General features: G+C 47.8%; 1 protein-coding gene across 1 annotated transcript in view; it reads right to left on the bottom strand.

Moving 5' to 3' along the window:
- Positions 1-5,665: 5,665 nt before the first annotated feature.
- Positions 5,666-26,824, bottom strand: part of LOC118080190 (BOLA class I histocompatibility antigen, alpha chain BL3-7-like) — a 63,676-nt gene continuing 42,517 nt past the window's right edge. Inside the window, exons 9-12 of the mRNA XM_060269885.1 lie at positions 12,296-12,382; positions 11,534-11,572; positions 9,708-9,740; positions 5,666-7,596 (exon numbers count right to left, since the gene is read on the bottom strand). Of these exons, the coding sequence (XP_060125868.1) occupies positions 7,586-7,596; positions 9,708-9,740; positions 11,534-11,572; positions 12,296-12,382 (170 nt within the window). The 3' untranslated portion in view covers positions 5,666-7,585. The remainder of the gene's footprint in view (positions 7,597-9,707; positions 9,741-11,533; positions 11,573-12,295; positions 12,383-26,824) is intronic.

Below are 26,824 nucleotides of genomic sequence, written 5' to 3' on the forward strand. Positions count from 1 at the left end.
GGTCATCTAGCCCAACCCCCTGCGTTGCAGGAATTTCCTATCTGGAGAGGAGGAAGGGCCGTATACAAATTTAAACAAACAAATGTTCTAAGTGGAACTAATGTCCTCCCTGGCTCTTACAGGATCAATGGCCAGTACCTGCGTTTCATCCCCCTGATGCACACTGGCCAGTTTCCAGATCAGTCTCAGATCAGAGATTGTTTTAGGGTTGATCAACCAGGCTTCTGCCCTGCAAGAGTCACCACCAAAACAAGACTGAAGAAGTGTGCATGCACACGAAAGCTCATACCAAAATAAAAACTTAGTTGGTCTTGGTCTTTAAGGTGCTACTGAATGAATTTTTTTTATTTTACTTCGACCCAGACCAACACGGCTACCTACCTGTAACCAAGACTGGGGAGGGAAGGGGAGGGCTTACGCCAAATTTTAGCCTTGCACGGGGCATCGGTGAAATCTGAAAGCCCAAAGTCCACCACTGCTCAGACATTCTGACAGCCTCTCTAGTTTCCAGCCACTCAGTTCCTTAGGACAGGCTAAGTGGAGTCTGTGGATAGTAAAAAGGTAAAGGTACCCCTGACCATTAGGTCCAGTCACAGACGACTCTGGGGTTGCGCGGTCATCTCACTCTATAAGCCAAGGGAGCTGGCGTACAGCTTCCAGGTCATGTGGCCAGCATGACTAAGCCACTTCTGGCGAACCAGAGCAGCGCACGGAAACACCGTTTACCTTCCCGCCAGAGCGGTACCTATTTATCTACTTGCACTTTGATATGCTTTCGAACTGGTAGGTTGGCAGGAGCAGGGACTGAGCAATGGGAGCTCACCCCGTCGAGGGGATTCAAACCGCCGACCTTCTGATTGGCAAGCCCTAGGCTCTGTGGTTTAGACCACAGCGCCACCCTTGTTCCTTCTGTGGATAGTAAGAGAGACAAATTAACAATAGATGCCATCAAAAATCACTGCAAATCACGCTCAAGAGCCTCTTCCCTTTTTAAAGGGAAACAGCTTTTAGTTGTGTGTATTTGGGACATTTCTGATGAATACAGACATGTTCCTGAAAATCAGCTGAAAAGTAAAATTAGCCAAAACCCAGCAGAAAATTAATTTCTCCTTAAATGCAAGTTACTGCTGAGATTTTGTTGAGATTCCTGCATTGCAGGGGGCTGGACTAGATGACCCTTGGGGTCCCTTGCAACTCTTCAATTTTATTATATAAATCAGAATGGCTGAGGGAGAGCTAGGATTAACTAGCATGATAAATAGGGCTAAAAGAGAGCAGGAGCTCTGAGTCTCCGTAGTTCACCGCGAAACATAACCAGGCTCCTTCTGGTCTCATCTCACTCACCAATCTGAGATCAACAATCTGGGCCATTGGCTGGACCCAGGAAGCTTTTGTTTTGTTGTTGTTTTTCATACTGTTTTTACTTATTTGCATGGTACAGAAGATAAATTTTGGGGTGGAAAACAATTATTACAACAGTAAACTTGTCCTGATAAAACTACAGACTTTTATCATGCCATGTGTTGAAGTTTCATTTCATTACTCTAAGACAAGCATCCCCAAACTTCGGCCCTCCAGACGTTTCGGACTACAATTCCCATCTTCCCCGACCACTAGTCCTGTTAGCTAGGGATCATGGGAGTTGTAGGCCAAAGCATCCGGAGGGCTGCAGTTTGGGGATGCCTGCTCTAAGAGATCACACCACATTTCCCCTAGACTTCTGGGTGGATTCCGGCCACAGTCTGAACAATTTATGTATTCAATAAACATTTGCCATATGTCATAAAAGGAAAATGGATTGTGTTTGCCTTTTGCTGCTCTCACCTGGCATGTTAGTTTCTCAACCAATGCAATTGACCATACTCTGTTATACCAAGAATCAATGTTCAGCCTATCACCGGAATATGAGCAGCAGTCAATAGAAAGGCTAAGAGGTCATCTTTAGGATAATCGTGAGCAGACGGGAACCTAAGCCCAAGTAGCGCTAGTGCAGGGGACATTTCAATTGTTTTCTTGTATATCATGCTTATTTTCTTTGAAGACAGCATTCGAGAAGGGTTTGATCCTGTCACACCACCACGTATGGAAATATGTACCTTTGACTGCGTATTCCCTCCCATAATTGGGATTGACTTCCTTACATATTTGGGATACCCTCACCTGTGTATAAGGCCACCAATGCAGAAGTTTTAATGAGGTTTCCCTTATTTTTTTGCAAAAACTGATTTCAACTTTCTCCCAGACCACAAATCCATCCATTTTTCATTTGGTATTTGCACGTCTATGTCCATTTCCCACAACATTTTTGTGTACAATAGATTGCCATACTCTAAGTTTCCATGCACAATTCAAAGTGTTGGTGTTGAGCTTTAAAGCCCTAAACGGCCTCGGCCCAGTATACCTGAAGGAGCGTCTCCACCATCATTCTGCCCTGACACTGAGGTCCAGCTCCAAGGGCCTTCTGGCGGTTCCCTCACTACGAGAAGTGAAGCTACAGGGAACCAGGCAGAAGGCCTTCTCAGTGGTGGCACCCAACCTGTGGAACTCCCTTCCATCAGATGTCCAGGAAATAAATAACTACCTGACATTTAGAAGACATCTGAAGGCAGCCCTGTTCAGGGAAGTTTTTAATGTGTGACATTTTAATGTATTCTTAATCTTTGCTGGAAGCCGCCCAGAGTGGCTGGGGAAACCCAGCCAGATGGCAGATGGGCGGGATTTTGTTGTTGTTGTTGTTGTTTAGTCGTTTAGTCGTGTCCGACTCTTCGTGACCCCATGGACCAGAGCACGCCAGGCACTCCTGTCTTGCACTGCCTCCCGCAGTTCGGTCAAACTCATGTTCGTAGCTTCGAGAATACTGTCCAACCATCTCGTCCTCTGTCTTCCCCTTCTCCTAGTGCCCTCAATCTTTCCCAACATCAGGGTCTTTTCCAAGGATTCTTCTCTTCTCATGAGGTGGCCAAAGTATTGGAGCCTCAGCTTCACAATCTGTCCTTCCAGTGAGCACTCAGGGCTGATTTCCTTAAGAATGGATAGGTTTGATCGTCTTGCAGTCCATGGGACTCTCCAGAGTCTCCTCCAGCACCATAATTCAAATAATTATACAAATAATATACAAATAATAAAAATAATAAATTATTATTATTATTATTATTATTATTATTATTGTATAGTGTTATGACAGCTTCAAAAATTGAGGAAGCTGGGCCCTTAGTGTGTGGAGAGGAGTTAAAAAAGGTGTGCACTATTGCTGTTAGCCTCCTGTTTGCTTGAGTGGTTGAAGTGGTATCATGACCGTTTAAGGTTTGGTATGGCAGCTATGAATTGTTCTTTCTGTAGGGGCATACTGTTTGCATAAAAATCTTTTAATCTATAAAGGCCCACCTGTTCCCAACCATTCCAATCTAAGCATTGCCCTGCTTCTTTAAAAGATGGATGAAAGTGAAGAGGGATAAGAGAAGATCTTGGGGGGAACCAGTTTTTTGAACTTTGCTTTCCACACATTTACTGTGGTGCAGAGAAAAGGGTTCGCAACAGTATGGTTTTTAGTAAGTGAGGAGAGTAATAAGAGATGTTCTACATACAGGATCTGAAATTTCTGTATCTACCCATGGTTTTCCTTTTTGCCTGTGGATCAGCGATATCAAATGCTTCCGTTGGAAGGCGTTGGAAGGAGTTTGGAGATGTGGGTTTCTGAGCCTGCCATTTTGGACACTTCCATATATAATTTTGGAGCCTAGTTGTGCCTTTTCCCCTTCATGAATAGACTTGTTTATCGAGCACTGACAAATTTTTAATTGTTTGGGTGTAATCATGATTGGCAGCACTTGAAAGAGGAAACAAACATTTCGGTAGGATAGCCATCTTTACTGCAGCCACGCATCTTGATCATGATAAACGTAGGTCTTTCCAAGGTTCAAGATTTTGTCTTATCTGTAGGAATACTGGTGTGACGTTTGCTTTCTTTAGAGCTGATAGATTTTTAGCTCTGTGTGTGGGTATTCCAGTGGCATGCTGTGAAATTTTTCATAGGGGAACAGCTAGGGCTGTTAGGGACCCCAAGTTAGGGGTAATCTAATCAAACCGCTTGCAAGGCAGGAATCTCCAGTCAAGCATCCTAGGCAGATGCCTAAAACTCTTCAATGAAGGAGAATCCACCACCTCCCAAGGAAGTCCATTCCTCGGCCGGCCAATTTGCCAGTTCCTAGCAGCTTGCAAAAAGAAGAAAAGTTTGGCTTTGCTTTTTTTTTTTTGAATGGATGGATCCCCCCCCTTTAAAAAAACATTTTAAACACACATCCCTTCCTTCATCATCTCCTTTTCTATGCTCGTGTTGTTGTTGGTTGCTGCTGATCCTTGAGGTTCTGACAAATTGGGGCTGCGGGCTTATTTTATTAAAACACCACGCTTTCAAAACACCCCCACGCACAAACACAGGGGCTGAAGGAAAGGAGGAGGTGAGATATGAAGATATCTTGTCTTCCACCCCTATCCCATAGGCACGTCAGCCTTTCCGACTGCTCTTCCTTAAAAAAGATGAAGAAGGGGCTACAGTTCTGGTTCCACCAGCCACTTCCTGCTCAGGTGCGTGTATTGGTCTGCAGAGTTGTGCAGTTTTGCAACCTTCACAGAGGTAATCAGAGAGAGAGAAAGAGGGAGAGATAGACAGACGTATGAACACACGAACACAGAGCCTGGAGACACTGGCCAAGCAGGTAAATAGAAAGGTCCTGCTGAGGACAGTAAGGAAACTAGGCTATTATTATTATTATTATTATTATTATTATTATTATTATTATTATTATTATTTATATACTGCCCTATAGGTCTCAGGCTAGTCCCACTAGTCCATGAACCACATGCCACTAGGGCAGGGGTCAGCAAACATTTTCAGCAGGGGGCCGGTCTACTGTCCCTCAGACCTTGTGGGGGGCCGGACTATATTTTGAAAAAAAGTATGAACGAATTCCTATGCCCCACAAATAACCCAGAGATGCATTTTAAATAAAAGGACACATTCTACTCATGGAAGGCAATTGGGCCGCATCCGGCCCACGGGCCTTAGTTTGGGGTACCCTGCACTAGGGTATTCCAACTGTTTTAAAGTGATTTTAGGTGGTTTAAATTAGCTTATTGTAAATTTAAATCTTTTAAATGGTATTGTTTAAACATTTTTATGTTTGCTGCCCTGAGCTCCTTTGAGAGGAAGAGCGGGATAAAAAGGTAAAACGAATTAAATAATTTGGGCATCTACTTTTCATTTTAGTGGGAGAACTTCCTCCTGGGATTGAGGACTTTTGGGGCAACCCTGCCTTGGTCCCACCACACGCTGCCCCAGATCAAGATATCTACCTATTTCTTTTATTATATTCCCAACCCTCCTTTCTTTCGTCCTGGAACCAAAGGCAGCATCCAGGTGGTTCCCCATCCAGGCACTGACCAGATTTCAGACCCTCTTGGCCTCATGTAACTTAATCCCACCCCTGTAAAACCACAGATTCTGTCCCCCCCACCTCACTTTGGATCCTTGGTTCTTCAGCCACTTTGCACTGGAAGAACAATTATTGGCACCTCCCTGCCAGAGGCTACAAACTCTGAATATTCTCAGGAACATCAAAATCTCTGGAACTCTTGTGGTAAGAAGGAAAGAACCACTAAAGAAGAAGAGGGTGCACCCTTATTTATTTCAGTCAAACAGATATTACAAAAGGAATAATAATAATTACACCCAGTGTCTTCAAAGCAAGGTGCAGCAAATCCATTGGGTTAGGCAAGAGGAGTCCTGCAGCCCCTGGAGGTCTAAAAGAATTATTACATTCTTATTTCTACGAAAGCATCTCCTTAAGGAATACCAGCCTATGAGAAGGGAAGTGAGATGGTGGGAATCATATAGTGGGAACCGCAGATGGGCAGAGTAAGCAAGAATGGGTGAGATAAAAATTAGGCAAATTGAAGGTAACAAAACCAGTTTACTTTGAAGAGTCCGACTCCCAGTGGGTCACCCCTCCTAGAAGGCTGTGGGGACCAGGCAACAAGTCTCATGAACTGGAACCAAAAATATGGGGCTCCTTGTTTCAGATCAAATTGTGACCATGTAGCTCCTGACCTGCCTCTTCTCCTTGCTGGCTTCCTCCTTGGCTGTCAGCAAAGTAAGTCCCTCTCATCTCCTGCAGGAGAGTTGCTAGGCCCCATTCCCTCAGCCTCTCTTACCTCCTCTGTTCCCCATTTTTTGTTTTTCCCCTTCAACTGCTTCTTCCTCCCCCTCCGCCTGTTTCTCAACTGACTGCCCCAGGGCATCATGGGAGGCCCAAGGTGGAGGTCCAGAGCTCAGCAGCTGGTTGTCCTGGACGTGGAGCTCCATGAACTAGGCTGGAGAACTGGAACCTTGCAAGGTATCGGGACAGAAAGAGGGTCTGGAGGAAACTGCCTCAGCAGCTCCATTGCCCAGGGGAGGGTCTGAATGCCCACTGGAGCTCCTCATTCTCTGCCCTGACTGAAGATGTTTGAAAAGAGGCCTCCACTCCAGCAGAGGTCACCTCTGGACCACTCTGGATCTAGTCACACAGGACAGTGAGGTTCTGGGGATGTAGCAGGTGACCCAAGAGGGCTGGAGGTGGACGTCCCTCCCAGGTGTCTCATCTGCAGGGGAACTGGAGCACGGCTCTTGGTCAAGACAGACAATATCCGCCCATATCCAGAGGTTGTAACTGTAGAGGATGCCCTCCTTGGCTTCTACGAGATCAATGGCCAGTGTCTGTCCTTCATCTTCTGAGGCAGACTTGCAAGGTTCCAGATTAGAATCAGATCCAATTCTGACAACCTCTCTTGTCTTCAGCCTCTCAGTTCCTTCTCACTTTCAGCTTCAACTCCTGAGCATCTAAGTCAGGCATCCCCAAACTGTGGCCCTCCAGATGTTTTGGCCTACAACTCCCATGATCCCTAGCTAACAGGACCAGTGGTTGGGGAAGATGGGAATTGTAGTCCAAAACATCTGGAGGGCCAAAGTTTGGGGGTGCCTGATCTAAGTATTCCTCCTTCCTGCCAACCATCCTTCCCTGCCAGTTTCTTAACTTCCTCACCCAGAGCAGTTAGACTGCTTTTATACATTCCATGACAATACATCCATTTAGCCAAAGGCTGGGCGGCCCAAGAGGCTATTAGCCTATTTCACACACAATACACCTAAAGCAGTTCTCAAATGTTGACTTTCCTTCAATTTGGATGGCAAGCGAGGGACACAAGGTTGGGGAAAGAATTGTAGAGGGAAACACAGCAACAAATAACCAAATGAAACCAACAAAATCACTGCTCAATCTCCTCATCCCTTTTTAAAGCAACTGAGTTGCGTATATCTAGCACATTTCTGATTAATACAAGCACATTTCTGAAAATCAGCTGCAAAGCACAATCGGCCACAATCCATCAGAAAAACACGATTATCCTGAAATTAAAGTTACAGCTGGAGTCAGAATGGATGGGTGAAAGCTAGAATTAAGGAACATCATAAACAGCATTAAAGGACAGCAGGAGCTGTGAGCCTCTGCAATTCACAGCAAAACTTGGCCAGGCTCCTTCTGGTCTCATCTCACACACCAACTGAAGGAAAAAAAGAAAAGGAATATTTCAAAATTAAGCAAACATCATGGTGTGGGGGCATCAGAATTACAGAGCTAGTGGGAACGCAAGGGCCATCTAGTCCAGCCTCACAAGGAAAGCCACCATCCCTCATGATATCAAATCAGACCTAAGATATGCTAGGACAGTGGTGGCGAACCCATGGCACGCGTGCCGGAGAGGCCACTCAGAGCCCTCTCTGTGGGCACGTGCGCTTCCATGCCGGGGGGGGGGGGGGGGAGAGGTGGAGGAGGAGGAGGAGGAGGGGAGGAGGAGGAGGAGGAGGAGGAGGAGGAGGGCTTGCACACACCGTCCAAAACCTGTGGTACCAGGGCCTGGCGGGCAAGCGAGTGAAGGGCTGAGCAGGCATTGACTTTTTGATGCGCCAGGGCCTCCCGCCAGTCTGCTTTTCCTACTCAGGAGTAAGCTGTCTTGAGTTCAGCAGGGCTTAACTCCCAGGTCAGTAAGCATATAAAGACGGCAACTTAAGAAGGGGCTGCTGGGTTTACATGTTCGCTGGGCTTTCCCGCGGAAGCCAACAGAAAAATTCATTCGGTGGAGGCTGCGATCAAACAGCAGCCGAAGAAACAGCTAATAATAATAATAATAATAATAATAATAATAATAATAATAAATTATTTATACCCCGCCCATCTGGCTGGGTTTATTTATTTATATTTATTTGTATGTGTGCACGCAAACAATCATTATTATCTCATATTAAAAATTGGGAGAGGGTGGCTCTTAGTACAGCCCTCCAGTGTACACTAGAGCCAAAATTGTGGAACCTTCTCGAAAAAATGTATTTCCGAGGTTTGATGGCTCATAACACCACTTTGTTTTGGAGTAATACCAGGGCTTTTTTCTGTGGGGAGTGGAGACACAGGGGTAAGTATACCCCTAAACATTTTGTGAATTCGTTCCGGAGGCTTGTTCTTAACCTGAAACTGTTCTTAACCTCAAGCACTACTTTAGCTAATGGGGCCTCCTGCTGCCGCTGAGCCGCAGGAGCACGATTTCTGTTCTCATCCTGAAGCAAAGTTCTTAACCTGAGGTACTATTTCTGGGTTAGCGATTTTTAACCCGAGGTACCACTGTACTTATTTTCCCCTGGTGGTGGTTTTCTTGAGTCACAATGAGAGTACCCCTAAACATTTTTAAAGAAAAAAGCACTGAGTTATACCATAAAATGATACATCAATGGAAAGATAATTGAATGAAGAATGTAATGCAGTAACTTTTATGAAGGATTATTTATTGTATCTGAGGAAGTGTGCATGCGCATGAAAGTTTATCCCTCCCCCCCCAAAAAAATTAGTTGGTCTCTAAGGTGCTACTGGACAATTTATTTATTTTTATATATATTTTGACTGCATCAGACCAAGACGGCTACCTACCTGTATTTATTACAACAGCAGTCATAAAGAAGAAACATGAAATACGCAGGGGGGGAAATGAGATATATAGGTCAAATTGCCGTGTTGGCACTTTGCGATAAATAAGTGGGTTTTGGGTTGCAGTTTGGGCACCCGGTCTCTAAAAGGGTCGCCATCACTGTGCTAGGAGCACCACCAAAATGGGCCTGCAGAGCAAATGCCTGCAGAGGGCAGCTCAAGAAAGTGACCCAAGCTGCACACTTTGGGGAAATACCGGAAGGAAACAAATCAGTCCTACTGGAAGGAAAAATCCCTTCCAGAACCCAAAATATGACTCTTTCTCATTCAGATCCTGGGTAGAACCCATTTGGCAGATGGAGGGGATCCTCCGTGGAGCTCAGATGGACAGACAGAATGAGTCACAAGAGCTATTTTCAGCTCAATGGACACTCCAGATCAGGCATCCCCAACCTTCAGATGTTTTGAACTACAATTCCCATCATCCCTGACCCCTGGTCGTTAGCTAGGGATCATGGGAGTTGTAGGCCAAAACATCCGGAGGGCAGCAGGTTGGGGGATGCCTGCTCCAGATTCTGTCACTCTTGGAAATACCAGGGTGGGTAAGAGGAAAGCAGAAGCTTTTCCCCATTTTGGGGATGGTCCCCATGAAGTCTTCTGCAAGAGCCCCCCTTTGCCCCCGCCTGCACCCCCACTTACCCTTGGCAGAGCTGTCGGACCCCTGGTCACTTGCTGCAAAAGAGAGGAAACACAGGAGTCAGGATTCCGGGAAGGGAGATCCAACACACACACACACACACACACAGCCCTTCTCCTCCCTCCTTCCAACCCCATCCCAAATCAGTCTCAATCTGGGGATGTTGAGGGACAGGCAGCCCAGAGGCAAGGGGGCTGAAGGACAGCATTGGAAGGAGAAGCAGATGCTGGAGGGCAAAGAGAGATGGGCACAGCCTGGCATGGAGGCAGTGGGGGACTAGAACTGGGGTGGGTGTGATTTGGGCAGGAAGGGGGCAGAAAGGCAGAAGTTGGGGTGAAAGCAGTGGTGCCAAATCTGGAGGGGAGGGGGTTCCTGACATCCAGACTTGAGCCAACCAACCAAATATTTAGGTTCTAGTAAACAGCCAGAGATCCCTCTCTCCCTGCACCCTCGGCTCTTCCTCCTGCTGCTGGTTGAAGCCCATCCCTCAGCCCAACAGTCTCTCTGCAGCCTTTTCCTGGCCCTGAGGGACCCCTTGTTGCCCACAGACAGGCTGAGCAGCCAGGCTTAAGCTTTCCATCAGGGTCTTGTGCTTAAGGACTAGGCCACCACCATGTTTATTTTTGTCTGTTTGTAAGCTGTTACTTTCTTGCCAGTAGTGATGTATGGAAGTGGGAGCTGGACCATAAAGAAGGCTGATGGCCGAAGAATTGGTGCTTTTGAATTATGCTGCTGGAGGAAACTCTTGAGAGTCCCATGGACTGCAAGAAGATCAAACCTATCCATTCTGAAGGAAATCAGCCCTGAGAGCTCCCTGGAAGGACAGATCGTGAAGCTGAGGCTCCAATACTTTGGCCACCTCATGAGAAGAGAAGAATCCTTGGAAAAGACCCTGATGTTGGGAAAGATTGAAGGCACAAGGAGAAGGGGACGACAGAGGATGAGGTGGTTGGACAGTGTTCTGAGGTGGTTGGACAGTGTTCTCGAAGCTACGAACATGAGCCTGACCAAACTGCGGGAGGCAGTGGAAGACAGGAGTGCCTGGCGTGCTCTGGTCCATGGGGTCACGAAGAGTCGGACACGACTAAACGACTAAACAACAGCAAGCGGGAAAAACCATGAGGCCAGTCATCGCTTCTCTCATGATTCCTGCTGCCCCTGTTGCTCTGTACAGTCAAACCTTGGTTCCCAAACGGCTTAGCTGCCAAACAAATCGGTTCCAGAACACCGCAAACCCGGAAGTAAGTGTTCCGGTTCAAGGGCGTACCCACCACGGGGCAAGTTAGGGCAGCTGTCCTACTCTAGAAGCAGGGCTGGTGGGCAGAGGCGGAGCACAGCCCGGCAGAGCGCGAGTTCGCCATTCCCGCTGCGCCGCGCCGCACCCTCCCTCCAGCTCCCCGGCGCGCCCTCAGGCAAGGCCAAGCGCGGCGGGGAACCAGGGAGCGCGGTGCGGTGGGCGGGAACGCCGAACTCGCGCTCCGCTGGGCTGGGCTCCGCCTCCGCCCACCAGCCCTGCTTCTAGGGAGGGGCACAGCCCGGCGGAGCGCGAGTTCGCCGTTCCCGCCCACTTTGTGGCCCCTCCCCTTCTGTGCCTTGGCCCCTCCCCTTGCCCCCCCCCTAGTTTTGATCCTGGGTACGCCCATGTTCCGGTTTGTGAATGTTTTTCGGAAGCCGAACGTCCAACGCAGCTGGCCTGAGCAGCCAGCCTTAAGCTTTCCATCAGGGTCTTGCGCTTACACCACCAGGTTTAGTTTTGTCTGTTTGGAACCTGTTACTGCTCCATATTGGGGAAAATATGTCAGACAGAGAGAGGGGAGGAGTCACTCACTTGAGGCGGCTTTGTAGGCCAATTTCTCGCTCCGTTTCCCTGTAGAGACAAAAGCAGAAGGTCAGTGCTGGAATGGACCTCCAGAGGCCACACAATCCCATTTCGACAATCTGGCTCTCAGATGCTGAAACCTTCCCAGCACATGCTCCTCTTGTCTATTCCAAACACCTCCAAGGAAGGGGAGCCCAGAAGGGGAGCTTTTCAAGGAACTCAAGTTACAAAGTAGTGGGGGGGGGGGGATGAGAAAATTAAATTAGAATATCAACACGGGGAAACGAGGCAGTGGATACATTCCAAGAGGCTGGAAGGAAACATTACCCAGTCCCTTCACTCATTCCTTTTCAGATTATTATTTCAGTGATTCCCCAAATAAAAATACAAAATGAGAGCACAAAATACATACTAAAACAAAAACAAACCAGTTAACTCACATTTAAAAGGCCAAAGGCCTGGTCAGAGAGAAACGTTTTTGCCTGGCGCCTAAAGATATGTAAGGAAGGCTCCCTGGTAAGTGTCTACAGGATTGAAGGCTCAGGGTGGATTAAAACATCAGGTGGGAAGTGAATTTCCTTAGCACACAGTGAGTGCAAAGCAATGACCACCATGACTTTTGGCCCATGCACAAAGGGTGCTTTTATGGAGAAGGGTGTCTGTAGGGATACAAGGGGCAGTTGCCAGGAATGCTCCACCAGCACATTCCCAGTTGGAGGCTAAAACAGAAGGACACAGGAGAGGCAGCAAATGTGTCCAGGGTTTACTTACTGCGGATGATGAAGAAGACGATCCCAGAGACCAGCAGGATGGCAGCCAAGACACCCAAAATGGCTCCCACAATGAGCCCCAGGCTGACTAAAAGGGGACAAGAGACATTTTTATTCAGACTGGTGGCAGCAGCTCCCCAAGGCCTCAAGCAGACACTCTTTCTCTCTCCTAACAGGCCAAGGTCCTCTCTGTAGTGGCCCTGATACAAGGGAGTTTTTTCCACCAGAGTCCAACATTAGAGGTCTTCAAAATACAGTTATACCTCTGTATAAGTACGCTTCGGTTTGAGTATTTTCAGTTTAAGTACTCCGCAGACCCGTCTGGAACGGATTAATCCACTTTCCATTACTTTCAATGGGAAAGTTCACTTCAGGTTAAGTACGCTTCAGGTTAAGTACAGACTTCCGGTACCAATTGTGTACTTAAACCGAGGTACCACTGTAACCAGTTTATTTACGGAAGACAGTTGACAGGCACATTTGTTTTATCACAGACTCGACTTAAAAGCAGGTCTCCTCCTCCTCATGCGCTTCAACCTTCTCTGTCATGACCCTGAGAGGAAGGGATTCCCTCCCCTCTGAGACCCCCCCTGAACCCAGCATTACAGGCCTTCAGGGAAGGCACAGACCCTTAGAAAAGTGTGTTGTATAGTTGTGTTGTGTCTGGTTTTTCCTGGACACGCCTTTTTTCAGACTTAATATGTCTATGCAGACAGATTCTTAAAATGAGGCAAAATGTCCAAGTTTTTTTATTTGGGTGGAATCTCTGAAGTCCGTAGTGCTGGTGAGTGAGCGAGAGACAAGAGCCCTGGTCCCCTCTACCCTTCCTGTGTTAGGGTTTGGCTCAAGGGCTGCTTCCATAATCCTTGTCACGACCACGTACAGTGGTGCCTCGCTAGACGAATTTAATTCATTCCACGGGTCTTTTCTTATAACGAAAAATTTGTCTAGCGAATCCCATAGGAATGCATTGAATTTATTTTTTTTGCCCATAGGAACGCATTAATTGAATTTCAATGCATTCTTATGGGAAACCGCGATTCGCTAGACAAATTTTTCATAAAAAGAATTCGTCTAGCGAGGCAACCTCCGCTAGAAAAAGCGGAAATTTCGTTAAGCAGGGCATTCGTTAAGCGAGGCACCACTGTAGTTGATTCCCCTCAGGTTGCTTGTTATCGCGCCACAAATAACAGGAAGTGAGCATGGTGACCATTTTCTAAACCTCGTTGGCGCCAGTAAATAGTAAAGGAAGCCTTGGGTCATTGTCGTTGCATTGAAAACAACTGGAAGTGTGGGTGGCAGCCATCTTAACACCCCTTCCACGTCTGGAAAGATACTTAAAGTGCCCCAGTCGTGGTGCCGCAAATAACCAGAGGTGTGGCAAGCAGCCCCTTTCTTTAACCCTCTCTGGCACCTGTAGCAATTCTAACTGAAGTGTTAGGGAGAATTGTTTTTCCCTTCTCTCTTTAGCCAAACCGTTGAAGATAATTACAATAAATGCAGCAAATATAAACGATAATTAATAAAGCAAACAAATACATAAATAAACAGATCATTATTTTGTTGTTGAAAGTTAAGAACGTTGCTACTAGCAATGTATCACAGCTTCTTTAGCCTACATATAGTATTTGAAATGAGTCATCATAGCGATCAGTAGTTAAAAGGAGAAGCAAATGTGTCCTCTTTTTTGTAATTCAAAAATACAACAACCCTGACACCAGAGTTTGTGAAATGCAGAGGGGTCCCAGGGAGGGCGGATAACCCAAAATGCCCCCCAAACAACCCTCATCTCCTCCCAAGATGTCCACGAGTACATACAGAGCTGAAATTAGAAATGTGGGGGTCTCTTTCCAAAGATAGATGCCAGAATAAAGTTTTATTGCACACACTGTGCTGACACATTTGATTTTGAGGAAGTATAATATATGCCCACATTATGTGACATCACAACTATTTGGGCGTAAAGGCAAAAAGGTGATGGCCAATTTTTACCTACGACATCCAATCTGAGTTTAAGGCCTATGAGACACTTGCTGGAAAAGGCTGCATCTCTGTCAAAATCTACACATTCTGATTCAGCTGCTTGCCTTAAGAGACATAGACATGATCCAACTGGGGGTTCCCCACCTGAGCTGTGCTGCTGCTGAAGGGAGGAGTTGGGTGAGAATCCCCCTCCCAAAACCCACCCCTTCCCCTCCTGTCTGTCTGTCTGTCTGTCTGTCTGTCTGTCTCTCACCTGGCTCCTTCTCCCAGGCCACGTCCAGAGGCTTCTCCAGGCTGTCATGCTCCACGCGGCACCGGAAGCGGTCCCTCTCCTCGGGGTCGATCTTGACACTGAGCAAGACATAGTAGGTCCCGTCCGAGTTGGGGGCAACCAATCCTCGGGAGGTGCCCTCCTGCCAGACCTCCCCGTCCTTCACCCAGTTGGCATCAATCTCCTTGGGGTAGAAGCCGTGGACTTGGCAAACAAGGGTCTCCAGGCTGTCATAGTCTGCCTTCCTGGTCACCGTCACCACCGGAGCCTCTGCAAAAATTGAAGCACTGGAGTTAACAAATAGACATCCAGAACAGAAGCCGGAATGACTCCTGTATTTTTAAAGAGCAGAAATCCAGGAGGCCAGCTAGTCCTGCCTCCCAGAGAGTCAGAATGTCACACCTGCAGAAATTAAAAAGAACTGCAAATAAATGGGATTCCTCAACCTCCCTTGGCATCTTCCCCAGTCAGTGTCTATGGGGGAACTGTTTTTAGATGTTTTATCCTTTGTTTTATCCTTTGTTTGCCTTTGGGAGGGAGGACTGGGTACAAATTAAATTCATTTATCATATTGCAAAGCTCTAACACTATTCAAATATGACAACCTATGGTTCCTAGATTGTCCCAGGGAGCTGCCACTAGGCTGAGGGGCAAATTTCACCAGGTCCCCAATGGCGGGACTTGAAAGGGCCCACTTGCCTTCTCTATGGCAGCCTCCCCTGGAGTGGAAATGGCAGACCACAAGGCCCAGTAAGCTAGCAACTTAGGCACATTTAACTTGTGCAAATACAGCTTGACACACTTGGCAAAAAATATTGTAAAAACCAAAAACATGGTGGGAAGGGGGCGGGCGTCCAGGGAAGAAGGACTTTGGCAAACCCAATCGCCTTAGAATCCAATATGTTTAGGCACGATCCTCAGAATGTAACCCTTGTTTAAAAACCCCAGAGATGCATTTGCTCAGATCTCTCTAAGTACGGCTAATACGTATGTTTCATTCCTCAAAATGGAAGCCGCCCAGAGTGGCTGGGGAAACCCAGACAGAGGGGCAGGGTACAAATACTAAATTATTATTATTATTATTATTCCATTTTTTATTAATTTTCATTTTAGCGAAGCTAATAAAGAGACAGGAAGAAATCTAGTAAAAACACTTGATCATGTGATTGGCCCCTGTGCCAGATTCCTGAAGGCAGAAGAGTGGACTGTACCATTTCAAGGCACGGGGTTGAGGAAGATGAATGTTCCCCATGGAAAAAAGTAATATTCCTCACAAATAAAAAATATAAAAAGGTAGAAGAGGTATTTCCCATAGTCTCTCACTATGTGCAGGTTTTCTGCTTCTAGGCCACGAGTGGCTAACCTACAGTCTTAGTTTGGGGGCTGCATCCTGCCCTCTAAGACATATTTTATGGGCTCCCCACACATTTTCTATTTTTTTTAAAAAAAGGTTTAATTTATGTAGTTTTAAAGACTTTCCCCATACGTATGTGGCAAAGCCAAGAGTTTATTTGTATCTCCCCCCCCTCAAATCTGTCCTCTTTATTTTTTCTTTATTTACTTCCATTTAAAACTAATTTTGCTTTACTGGCCTCTCCCCCGCTGTTTCTTTGTGACCCCCCCCCCTTTATCTTTTGGCATCCCTTCCTCCCAGAGCCCCAAACTTCTTTCTGCCGCCACCACAAGGAAAAGTGTTTGCTGTTTTGTCCAGAAAGGAAGACTGTTAAGGGGGGGAGGGGAGCTGGGAGGGAAACTGCCCCACTGAGCCCCCCTCCCCACCCACCGCCCCCACCACTCACGTTTCCTCAGCAGAGTCTCATTCCCATAGTCCAGGTATCTCTGCAGCCACTCAATGCAAATCTCCTCCAGGTAGTGCTTCCTGCCCTGGTTGAAGGCCAAGACAGCATCCCACTTCCTCTTGGTCACTTGGGCCCCCATATCGGCTGCCGTCCAGGTGAGGGTCTCCTTGTCGAAGGCGATGAAGTCCCTCCCATCATAGCTGAACTGGTAATGCCCTCCTTTGCGCCCGTCTGAACTCAGCTCACAGCCATACATCCACTGAATGGTGTGGATCCCTGGAAGGACCAAAAGAGGCCCAGGAGGTCAAGGGGGGCCAGAGCAGCCCCCCCCCCCCGATCAGCAAAAGAGCCCAGGAAAAAGGATTTATTGGCCTCAGACTCAGGGAAGAGGCAGCAGTCAGAGGTGAGAAAAATCAACCGGCATCATAACACGTTCACTGAGGCAAACACTACAATCCTGAGCCTCTAAAGTCCCCCTTTCATTGCCCTCCTCTCTCTCATGCCTCACACTTTCTCCCCCCCCCCCAAAAAAGCCCTAGTGGATTCTCCCAACTCCCTGGAGGTGGGGGAGGGGTGGGTGGGTTTCCCTTCCTCTCCAAGAGGAGCATCCCTTGCGACTTCACAGTCTGTCAGTCTTTTCCCTCATATTGAATTATGCCTCAATATATTTAATATAAATGTTTAAAAAGTCTCCATGCATCCATTATTTCAAGATGGCACCCAAACATCATCCCCCCCCCTAAAAAGATAGACATGTCTTTGTATGCAATAATATTCTGAAAAACAAACTGGGGATCATTTAATGTTGCATAATTAAATATAATGCATAATTGTAAATTATTTTATTCTTTTTCTTGCTAGGTCTTATTACCTTACTTCTCAGCATTTAAAGTTTCTGACTGAAATTTTTTAAATTGATTTCACGATAACCAATTTCCATTTTATATATTCAAATACAATCAAATTATTCCTTCTATTAATATTTTGCTCATTTGAGCTTAGCGACTTCCCTTCATCCCGCCCATGGCTTTCAAAATTCCTCATATGTCCTCGCATTTATAAATTTCTCAAATCTACATTTTCTTTTTAAATTTATCTCAATCTTTAAATAAAAGTAGAAAGGTACTAATTGTAAACATTACAAGACTTTTTACAATCCTGCTAGTGTTAACTGGTTACAATGATCATTTAAATATTGCGTAAATTTACTCCAGTCTTCAATTTTCGTAATTTTAAATACCCCAAAATTAAAATCAAGTCTGCACTTTTGGGGAGAAACAAACCTATAATAACCAATATTAATTGAAATTTTAGGATGAACAACTTTGTTTCATTAATGTTTTCTATCACAGCTATGGATTGTTGGAAAGTTGTACCCAGTAGCCATTTTCCCCCTATGATGTCCAAAAATCGTAAAAGTTTGTTACAAGAGATAGAAACCCCATAAATTTCATTATTTGATGAGATAGAGCATGTATTGCAATAATTTTCACCATCAAAAACTTTTGATTCCATCATGCCCCTAAGCTGAAAATTTAGGTTTTCTAAACCTAGTTTTCCCACCAAAAAACTACATTTATAATTTTTTAAGGCATTTATAGAAACCTTTTGAGTGCTGATGCATTTTTTCCTGAAATCCTCATCACATTATTGAGCTCTGTGTAAAATTTCAAAGAGATCTGATCATTGGTTGTAGAGAAAAGAAATGAAATGTACACAAGGCTGAGGATCCCAAGAGGGACAGAAGGGCAGATTTCACAAAACTTTGAAGTGCTATAAAATTAAAACCGTTTGAGATAGAGGGAAAATTTTTAAGGGGATTTCTTTCAACCGTAAGGGAAGGGTTTACACCAAGTTTCATCAAAATCCAAGACGGTGGCTGACATGACCGCGTTGAACTGATGTGGAATGACCCTAACATCTTTTGACTCATTTCAGAAGAAAGTTTAAAAAACAAAAATGTGTGCCAAGAGGCTTGGCCAGAGGTCTACCAGCTTCTACTGAATTTAAATGATTACAAGGCTGGATGGGGCAGGGGGTGGGGTGGGATAGTGTGGCAGAAATCACCATAACTGGACCAAGGGGGTGAAAGACCTTTCTAAAGGGTCGTATTACACATCCCTAAGACTGCTAGACAATAAAGTAAGTTCAGATGGATAATAAATGCTGGAGATGTGGGATCTTATGCAGGTTTACTCAGAAGCAAGTCCCATGGAGTTCAGTGGGGCTCAATCTCTCCCAGGCTAAAAGTTTTCCAACTAAAATCTGAGAGAGTGAAACTCCCGAAATAACACAACCCAAAGTACTTAGGCAACAGATTATTTCTGATATTAATGGGCTCTGGTCCAGTTCTGGCCTAATGCTCCTTTTGGACACAGGACAGGCCAGGCTAATAACTGCCAGTGTAGATCTTCTGGGGACTCCTTGTCTCAGGCTGCAGGAAGACCTTGGGGGCTCTTGCCTCCCCCTCCACTTCAGCTGCCCACCATGCCTATTCTTTTAACCAAGTATTTGCCACTCTGATCCCCCAAATCCAGTCCATTTGTGTTCCTTAAAAAGGCTTCTCTTTCAACACTGCAAGGCAGTGGGAGGGGCTTGGTGATGGTCAAAGGGTCAGCCAATCAGAACCTCTGTCTGGGCAGCTGGTTTCTCCTTAAGCAGGACCAGAACTCAAGGCTTTCTTGTCTCAGCCTCACGATTCCCACCCTTCTCTTTCCCTCCCAGAGGAAAATGAACTAGACAGATTTCCCCCTCAGAAGGCCTAAGCTGAGCCTAGCATGGAAGGAAGGGCAGGCAATGGAGACATTTCCTTGGGAGGATGTGGAGGTCCAGAGAGTGTCATTCTGGAGGGTCTCTCCCCAAGAGCGTACCCACCATGGGGCAAGTTAGGGCAGCTGCCCTACTCTAGAAGCCAGCTGCCCCCCCCCTCAGGCAAGGCCAAACGCGGCAGGGAACCAGAGAGCGCGGCGGGGCGGGCGGGAACGCCAAACTCGCGCTCCGCTGGGCTGGGCTGGGCTCTGTCTCCGCCCACCAGCCCTGCTTCTAGGGAGGGGCACAGCCCAGTGGAGCGCGAGTTCGCCGTTCCCGCCCGTCGCGCCGCGCTCTCCCTCCAGCTCCCCGTCAAGCCCTCAGGCAAAGCCATGCACGGCGGGGAACCAGGGAGCGCGGCAGGGGGGCCTTCCTGCCCTGGCGAACTCCTGCCTTGCTGCCCCCTTTCCTGGCGCAGCGGCGGCTGCACTATTGCCGGCACCTCCCCAGCTTTCCTCTCTGTGACAAAGGCGCCCGCCTTTGGCCAGGGTCTTTTCGATTGGGCCATCGCGAGGCAGCGGGAGGAGCTTGGCTCCGTCATCTGCCCGCATGCAAAACCGTGCAGGGGTCGGCAGTTGCTGAGAACAGGGTCGCAAGGAGAGAGGGGCGTCTGCGCGGTTCCAGATCTCTCTATCTCTCTCTCTCTCAATCTCTCTCTCAATCTCCCAGCTGGAGGGAGGTCGCGCCACGGTGCGCTCTGTCGGGCTGTGCTCCGCCTCTGCCCATCAGCCCGGCGCCTCTGACTGCACTTTCTCCGCCCACTTTGTGGCCCCTCCCCTTTCGTGCCTTGGCCCCTCCCCTTGCCCCCCCCTAGTTTTGATCCTGGGTACGCCCATGTCTCTCCCCCCACAGTCTCATTCTCTGTCCCCTCCACCCCACACAATCCCAGCCCCCATTGAGACCTTGAATGGGATCTTCCCTCTGCCCTCCTCCATTCCTGCAGTTATGAACTGATCAGAAGGGAAGGGGAAGAAGCTTCTGCCCTGGGTGGAGACCCCCACCCTCCATTTCCTTGTCTCCCTGAAGCCCCCTCTGTGAGGGACAGGGGCTATCGCGAAGTCCCTCCCCTCCTGAGTTCCAGCCCAGCCCAGAGCGGGACTGAAAGCAGGGAAAGCTCCAGCTCAAGTGGGGAAACAGGAAGTGGTGTCCAGGGCTCTAGCAGGGTAGAGGAGCCATCGTCCTGGGTGGGACAGGAAGGAGGAAGAAAGGGGGTGAGACCCATCCCCCCCAACTCCGGAATTGCGCAGGAAGCGTAGAGGGAAGAGGATGGGTCTCCCCAGGTTATTGTGCTGGCGCCAAACGCGCCAAACGCCATTCGGAGGTTCTGACTCAAGCTGAACAGACGTGTCTTTGTAAATAGCAATGCCATCAGCACTGTAAATACTCAGCACCAATAAAAGATAAAATGCAGAGCTGTGTGGAGTCGTTACTCTGAAGTAGCCCTATCCGGCCACTGTGACACCCTCTTTGCAATTCTGGCCCCTGAAGAGAAGGATATTGGGGGGGGGGGGTGCGACTCTGTGCCTCTCCTGCCTTCCACTCACCTCTGCTCTGGTTGTAGCGATTCCTTGCAATTTCCAGGTTCACCCTGAAAGCCAGCTCAGCACCCTGAAGGTTCTGAGTGTTCCTGTGCCAGTACTGAGGATCCTCCTTTTCCACCTTCCTTATCCAGGGGACGTGAGGCAGCATCTTCTTGGTGTCACTGTCGTACTGAACAAATTGCTGGCCATCCACGTACCCCACAGCAATGAACTGGGGCAGCCCCTGGCCAGGCTCAGATACGGCAGTGAAGAAGTAGCGCAGGGAGTGAGAAGTGGAGCCTGGAAAGGAAGAGAGAAGGGGCAGAGATTTAGGGGTCCTGCAGCTGAAGGAAGCACCCTAATCCTGCTGTATTACAGGCAGCAGCCCTAAATTAGGAGATCCAAAATTCAACAGGGTTTGTGGGAGTTTGTAGACCTGCCCTTAAACATAGAGGAGGCAGAGCAGAGGTAGCCTAAGAATCATAGAGTTGGAAGGGGAAAAGATAGGATATAAATGCAAGTAACAACAATAGCCCATGGGGCAGTGGGCGAGAAAAAGCTCTGCCAGGCAGCATGTTTAAATGTAAGAGATGTAAGACAGTAAGAGCTGTTCGGCAGTGGAATTTGCTGCCAAGGAGTGTGGTGGAGTCTCCTTCTTTGGAGGTCTTTAAGCAGAGGCTTGACAGCCATCTGTCAGGAATGCTTTGATGGTGTTTCCTGCTTGGCAGGGGGTTGGACTGGATGGCCCTTGTGGTCTCTTCCAACTCTATGATTCTATGATTCTATGAAATCTCTGCATGTCTCTGCTGAGGCTCCATGTGAGGGAGAGACAGGCCAACCCCTTCCCTTTAGCTAAGGGGGCAGGAATTGCCCATCACTTGCAAGCGCTAAGATGAGAGCTCCCACAACATGGTCTGAAGGCTCAGGCACCAAACTGAAGCTAAGCAGGCTCAGGCCTGGTAAGTGGATGGAGGGGAGACCAGACAAAGCAACATCCATAGATGGGAGAACAGGAAGCTGCCTCATACTGTCGACTCTGACTGGCAGGGACTCAGGATGGGGCCTATTTCTCAAGGATTGAACCAAGGACCTTTTGTGGGCAAGGCAAGCACATTATATAAAATATTATTTCACGGACTTAATGTAAGAACCCAAAGAAGAGCTTTCACCGGGGGGGGGGGGGGCACTGTGAGAACGGGATGCTGGACTAGGCTGGCCCCTGGCCTGAAGCAGGCTCTTCATCTCTTCTGGGGATGGTTCATATATGAAGAAACTGGCCTAGTTTCTTGGAGCCGCCCCACAATCTGACCTTCTGGAGCCATGCACTGAATAGGTCTGACCTGGGTCTTGCTTCCTGGGCTCTGGGAGGCTTTGGCAAGACCTCATGGGAACTCAGGACAGCCCCGCAAGATCTCATGAGAACCTACCAGAGTCTATGATGCAAGTCAGAGAGCTTCAAAGCTCTTTCGGTGCAGGGAAAACCTTGCACAAAAAGAGCTCTCTGCCTCCTGCATATATAATTTGTGTGATTCCAACAGGCCAGCTGTCAACAGCATGAAGCTGAAATCGGTCCAAGTTAAAGGCATTCCAGTTGCAAGTTTCCTGCCAGTTTCCCAGGGACAGGTGTAAAGTTAATTGGCCTGTTATTTCCAGGATCCTTCCTGGATCCCCTTTTGATAATCAGTGCTTAAATGGTTCAATGTTACAATGTTTGCAACCTTCCAATGTTGTGGTCTGAGCTACCACCCACAGAGCGGGTTCCCCACTTGAGAAAGGAGACCCCACAGTGATAGCAGGGGCAGGAGGACAAATGCAACTTTGGGGTCAGATCTCAACAGGTGGCCCCACATCCCCTTTCTCACACTTACCCCCTTCATGAGATCGAACACAGGAAGGGGGACAGAGCGTGGCAAAGGAAGAACCTATCCCCAAAACGGCTCACTTTCCCACATGCTGTACCACCTCTGGCCACCAGGTGGCCTAATGAGTCCCATAGTAACAGCCAAGGGAGATTTTGGGAGAGATTGGAGGGGAGGGAGCTGAGCTTAGACTTTCAGCATCAGACCCAGAGCTGGCCCGCCCAGGAGGCAACCCCACTGCTTCTGCTGCCACCAGAACACACACCCCCGTTGGCAAGAGGGAGGCATTCTGGCACTTGGTGTTGCCCCCATATCTTTTCCACTCCTGGACAGAGAAGTCGAGTTGAGTTCAGTGAGAAAAGGGGCATTTCCGTGGCGGAAGGTAGGGGGGCACAGTGCTAAGGGGGGGGGGAGAGGAAGCAATTCCTGTTTTGCCTCAGGTAGCAAAATGGGACATATTACTGTATTATTATTCCATTGAATTTATATACCGCTCTATACCCGGAGGTCTCAGGGCAGTTCACAGAACAAAATCAATATATACCGTGTTTCTCATATTATAAGACATGTCTTATATTTATTTTTTCCTCAAAAAACACACTATGGCTTACTTTCAAGGGATGTCTTATTTTTTTCCTCCTCCTCCTGCTGCGGCCGGCATTGCTGCTGTGCCTATCACTATGTCTTATTTTTGGGGTATGGCTTATATTCCTTGAATGCTTAAAAATCCTGCTATGGCTTATTTTATGGGAATGTCTTAAAATATGAGAAACAGGGTATATATAATCAAAATAAAAACAACAACCCAATAACACTCCCCCCCAAACAAAATGACATTTTAAAAGGACATAGATGTCAATCAAATAAACCAAAAGCCTTGTTAAAAAGGAATATTTTTGCCTGGTGCCTTAAGGTGCATCATGAAGGTGACAGGCAAACCTTCCTTGGGAGAGCATTCCACAGATGGGGGAGCCACTGCAGAGAAGGCCCTGTTCTCATGTTGTCACCCTCCGAACCTCTCAAGGTGGAGGCACGTGAAGAAGGGCCTCAGAAGATGATCTCAGGGTCCGGGTAGGTTCATATGGAAAGAGGCGGTCCTTGAGGACCCATCATACCCCTGTGAAAATGGTGTTGAATGCATTTGGACAACTTCACCCTCAAAGAGGAAGAAGCCCGCTTGAGTTCAGCCAGTTACTCATCTCAAAACAACTAGAAAACTAAAATAAAAATCATGGACGGGACCCTGAGAGTCCAGACCCCTGCAATGTTGGCATCTCAACAGCAGCATCCATGACAGATGGCCACACAACCTCTGCTAAAAGGAGAATCTACCACCTTCGGAGGGAGTTTCACGGTGGAAAAGAGAGTGCAAGGAATCGTAAACCTGCAAGATGAGTTTGCTTGAATTACGTACACCTTGATGGTGTGTCGACTCTCCTACCTACCTCCAGCTCAGTTTCCTTTCAGGCAAGATCAAAGGGGACCCACTTCCCAGCCCCCCCTCCTAGAACAAGGGCTTCCCCCAGTTCAAACCACAAGAGCTCAGAGCAGGGCTGCCTCTGGTTGTGGCATCCGGCTAAACAACACAGGCGGTTCTTCTCAGTGGTTGGGAGACAAAGAGCCACAAAATGAGTCACTCGTGAGCCCCCAAAGAGAGGAGGAATTTGAAGGAACCAGTGGTCTCCACCACCCTTTGCCCTCCCAAAGCCCCCCTGCCCAGCCCTGTAGCAGACACAGTGAGGGGGCAGCCCCCCCCCATATAGAGAGGGTTTAACAGAGAAATAACAGGCCTTACTCTTTAGTTCTTAAAGCTTTGTAAGTTACTGTGAGAATTCTTATGTAAAAAGCAACTATTAAACTAATGATAGTATTATATTCATACCATTGTCCATTAGAGAACAACAAAAACTATTTACAATAAAAGCAAACAATTTTTGGGAGGGGGGAATCACAAACATAAGAAAATAACCATTCAACCCAAACTGGATAATCCTATTGTTCAATAAAGAGGATCAGAGTAAAAAATAAATATTATCTCCCTCATCTCATAAACAGTCAAGGAGAAATCCCACATAATCTCAACATCCTATTCCCCCTTCCCACTCCCCAAAATGCCCTGCTGGTATCTCCAGATCTTTCTCCCTCCCCATGAAGAATAAGGTGTCTCACAAGAGTGTCTGTTTAAAACATTTTTCTTTGAGCAAACCTATCCAGATACACTAATGTTGACATGTTTAGGCCTCTTATTGCTAATTTTAATTATTATTTAATGCTTTAAGCAGTTTTTATTATTTTACTATTTCCTGGAAATATGTTAGTGTTTTTACCACAATCAAGCAGGATATACATTTTTTTTGTTAACCAAAAGGAGAAAAAGCTCAAAGACAGCAATAAGGAATGTGGAATTAAGAATTTAATAGTGTTAAACACTTGAATAGGATGCAGAGCCAGTCGATTGGTGGAGCAGAAATATTCTGAGCAAGGGCAATTCATTCTTTTATGGGGGGGGAGGGAGAATATAAAAGGAGGGGGTATTCAAGGGGAAAAGTAGGCTGGGGACCCCCCCCTTGCTTCTCAGGAGTTGTTTGTGCCCTTCGTCCACAAGGGGCCGTACAAAAAACGGCACAGAAAAGCTCCCTGCATAATTTACAAAACCTACCGGTACATGTTTGACAGGCAACTGGAAAGGGGTTTATTTGAGGGGGGGAGGGGGGGAGTTACAATTGAAAAGCAGAAGAACCTGATGATGATAGTGCCTGTGAAAGGGAATTCCTGAACAAAACAACATTGGGAATTGCGGGTGGGGAGCCCTTATTCAGACTCTTCCCCCCCCCCCCGCAATGAAGTCAGCTCTACACCCGTCCATCTCCCACCCCCAGGCTGGAATCCTGAGTTTTTAGCGGAGTAAAGAGCGGCTGAGGGTTAGATAAGATAAGAAGAGAGAAGGAAAAAATAGAAGAGGAAAGACTCTCTCTCTCTCACTCACTCACTCACTCACTCACTCACACACACACACACAAACCAGAGTCAACACGAAGCTGCAGGGGGACAGGACGGGACGGGACATGCGATTCACTCTCCCCACCATTAATCCTTCAAGTTTCGTTTTGTTCTTTGCTTGAGCTACGAGCCAAGCAGTGAAGCGGCCCCTGCCCCTGACAGCATACAAAACAAGCCACAAGTCTGGGAAACAGATGTTTGGAAAGGGATCCGGCTCCAATTCGGAACAGAAACTCCCCGACCGCCCCTTCCAGTGCCCACGAAATGCAATTCATCAAGAGGGCTGAGTGCAAAGGATTTCCTCCCCCCGCCCCAGAGCACAGTCCTTACCTGCGCAGTCCAGGAGCAGCAGGTGGGCAGCCGCCCACAGGATCAGGGGGGGCCAGCGGAGGAGGACCCCCATGATCTCCCCCCAAACGAAGCTCCTTTTTCCTCCTCTTACTCTAGCCGCGTCCTTCTCCCTCCGGCGCTCTGAGACCCGCTCTCTGCCCCGCCTGCGGAACCATCAGCAGCGGGAGCCGGGATTGGGCGAGGGGATAATATTGCGCCAATCGGAAATCTCCGCGCAGATGGCGGCATCGGTCGCCGGGCAGACCTCGAGGCGCAAGTTTGGGAGCGAGGCTGGAAAGGGAAAGAGAAAGTGATTGAAGCTCCTCGCTGGGAATCTCCGCCTCCCTCCCCCTGACAGGTCTTCCTTCCTGTTCTACCCTGCAGGGAGGGCGGAGGGGGGTTGCCAGGGGAGGGTCCCAGGTTCAACCCCCGCATCTCCAGGGGGGTCTGGGAATGCCCCCCCTTGCAACTGGGGAGAGGGGCTGTGAGATCCTGCGCCAGATGGACTCGTGGACTGAGTCAGTGCATGGCCGCCTTCTGAGTCCCATTTCTAAAAAGCCCTCGCATGTCTTCCTCCACTGCCAGAGGCAGGAAATGCATTAGAATAGCACTCGCTGGGTGTCCCTCTTCCGTGCTCCTTGCAGGCTTCTTACTGGGGGCGCAACTGGTTGGCCACTGGGAGACCACCATGCTGGACTCGATGGGTCCCTTGGGTGTGATCCAGAATCCCGGCTCTTCTCCTGTGTCCCTCTATCTAGTGGCAGGGGGTTCCAGCGTTTAACTGCCTTGTAAATAAATGTGCAGAGTTGCAACTAGGGCTGAACCTCAGGGTTGAGGTCAAAATACACACACACACAAAGGGGGGGGGAGAGAATGACCACACAGAAAGATGCAGCACATGGTCAGGACAGAGCCCACCACCTTGCCACAATTTCCTTTCCCATATGCTTTTTAAAAAGG

This window comes from Zootoca vivipara, chromosome 2 (genome assembly GCF_963506605.1).
Source record: "Zootoca vivipara chromosome 2, rZooViv1.1, whole genome shotgun sequence".
NCBI lineage: Eukaryota > Metazoa > Chordata > Lepidosauria > Squamata > Lacertidae > Zootoca > Zootoca vivipara.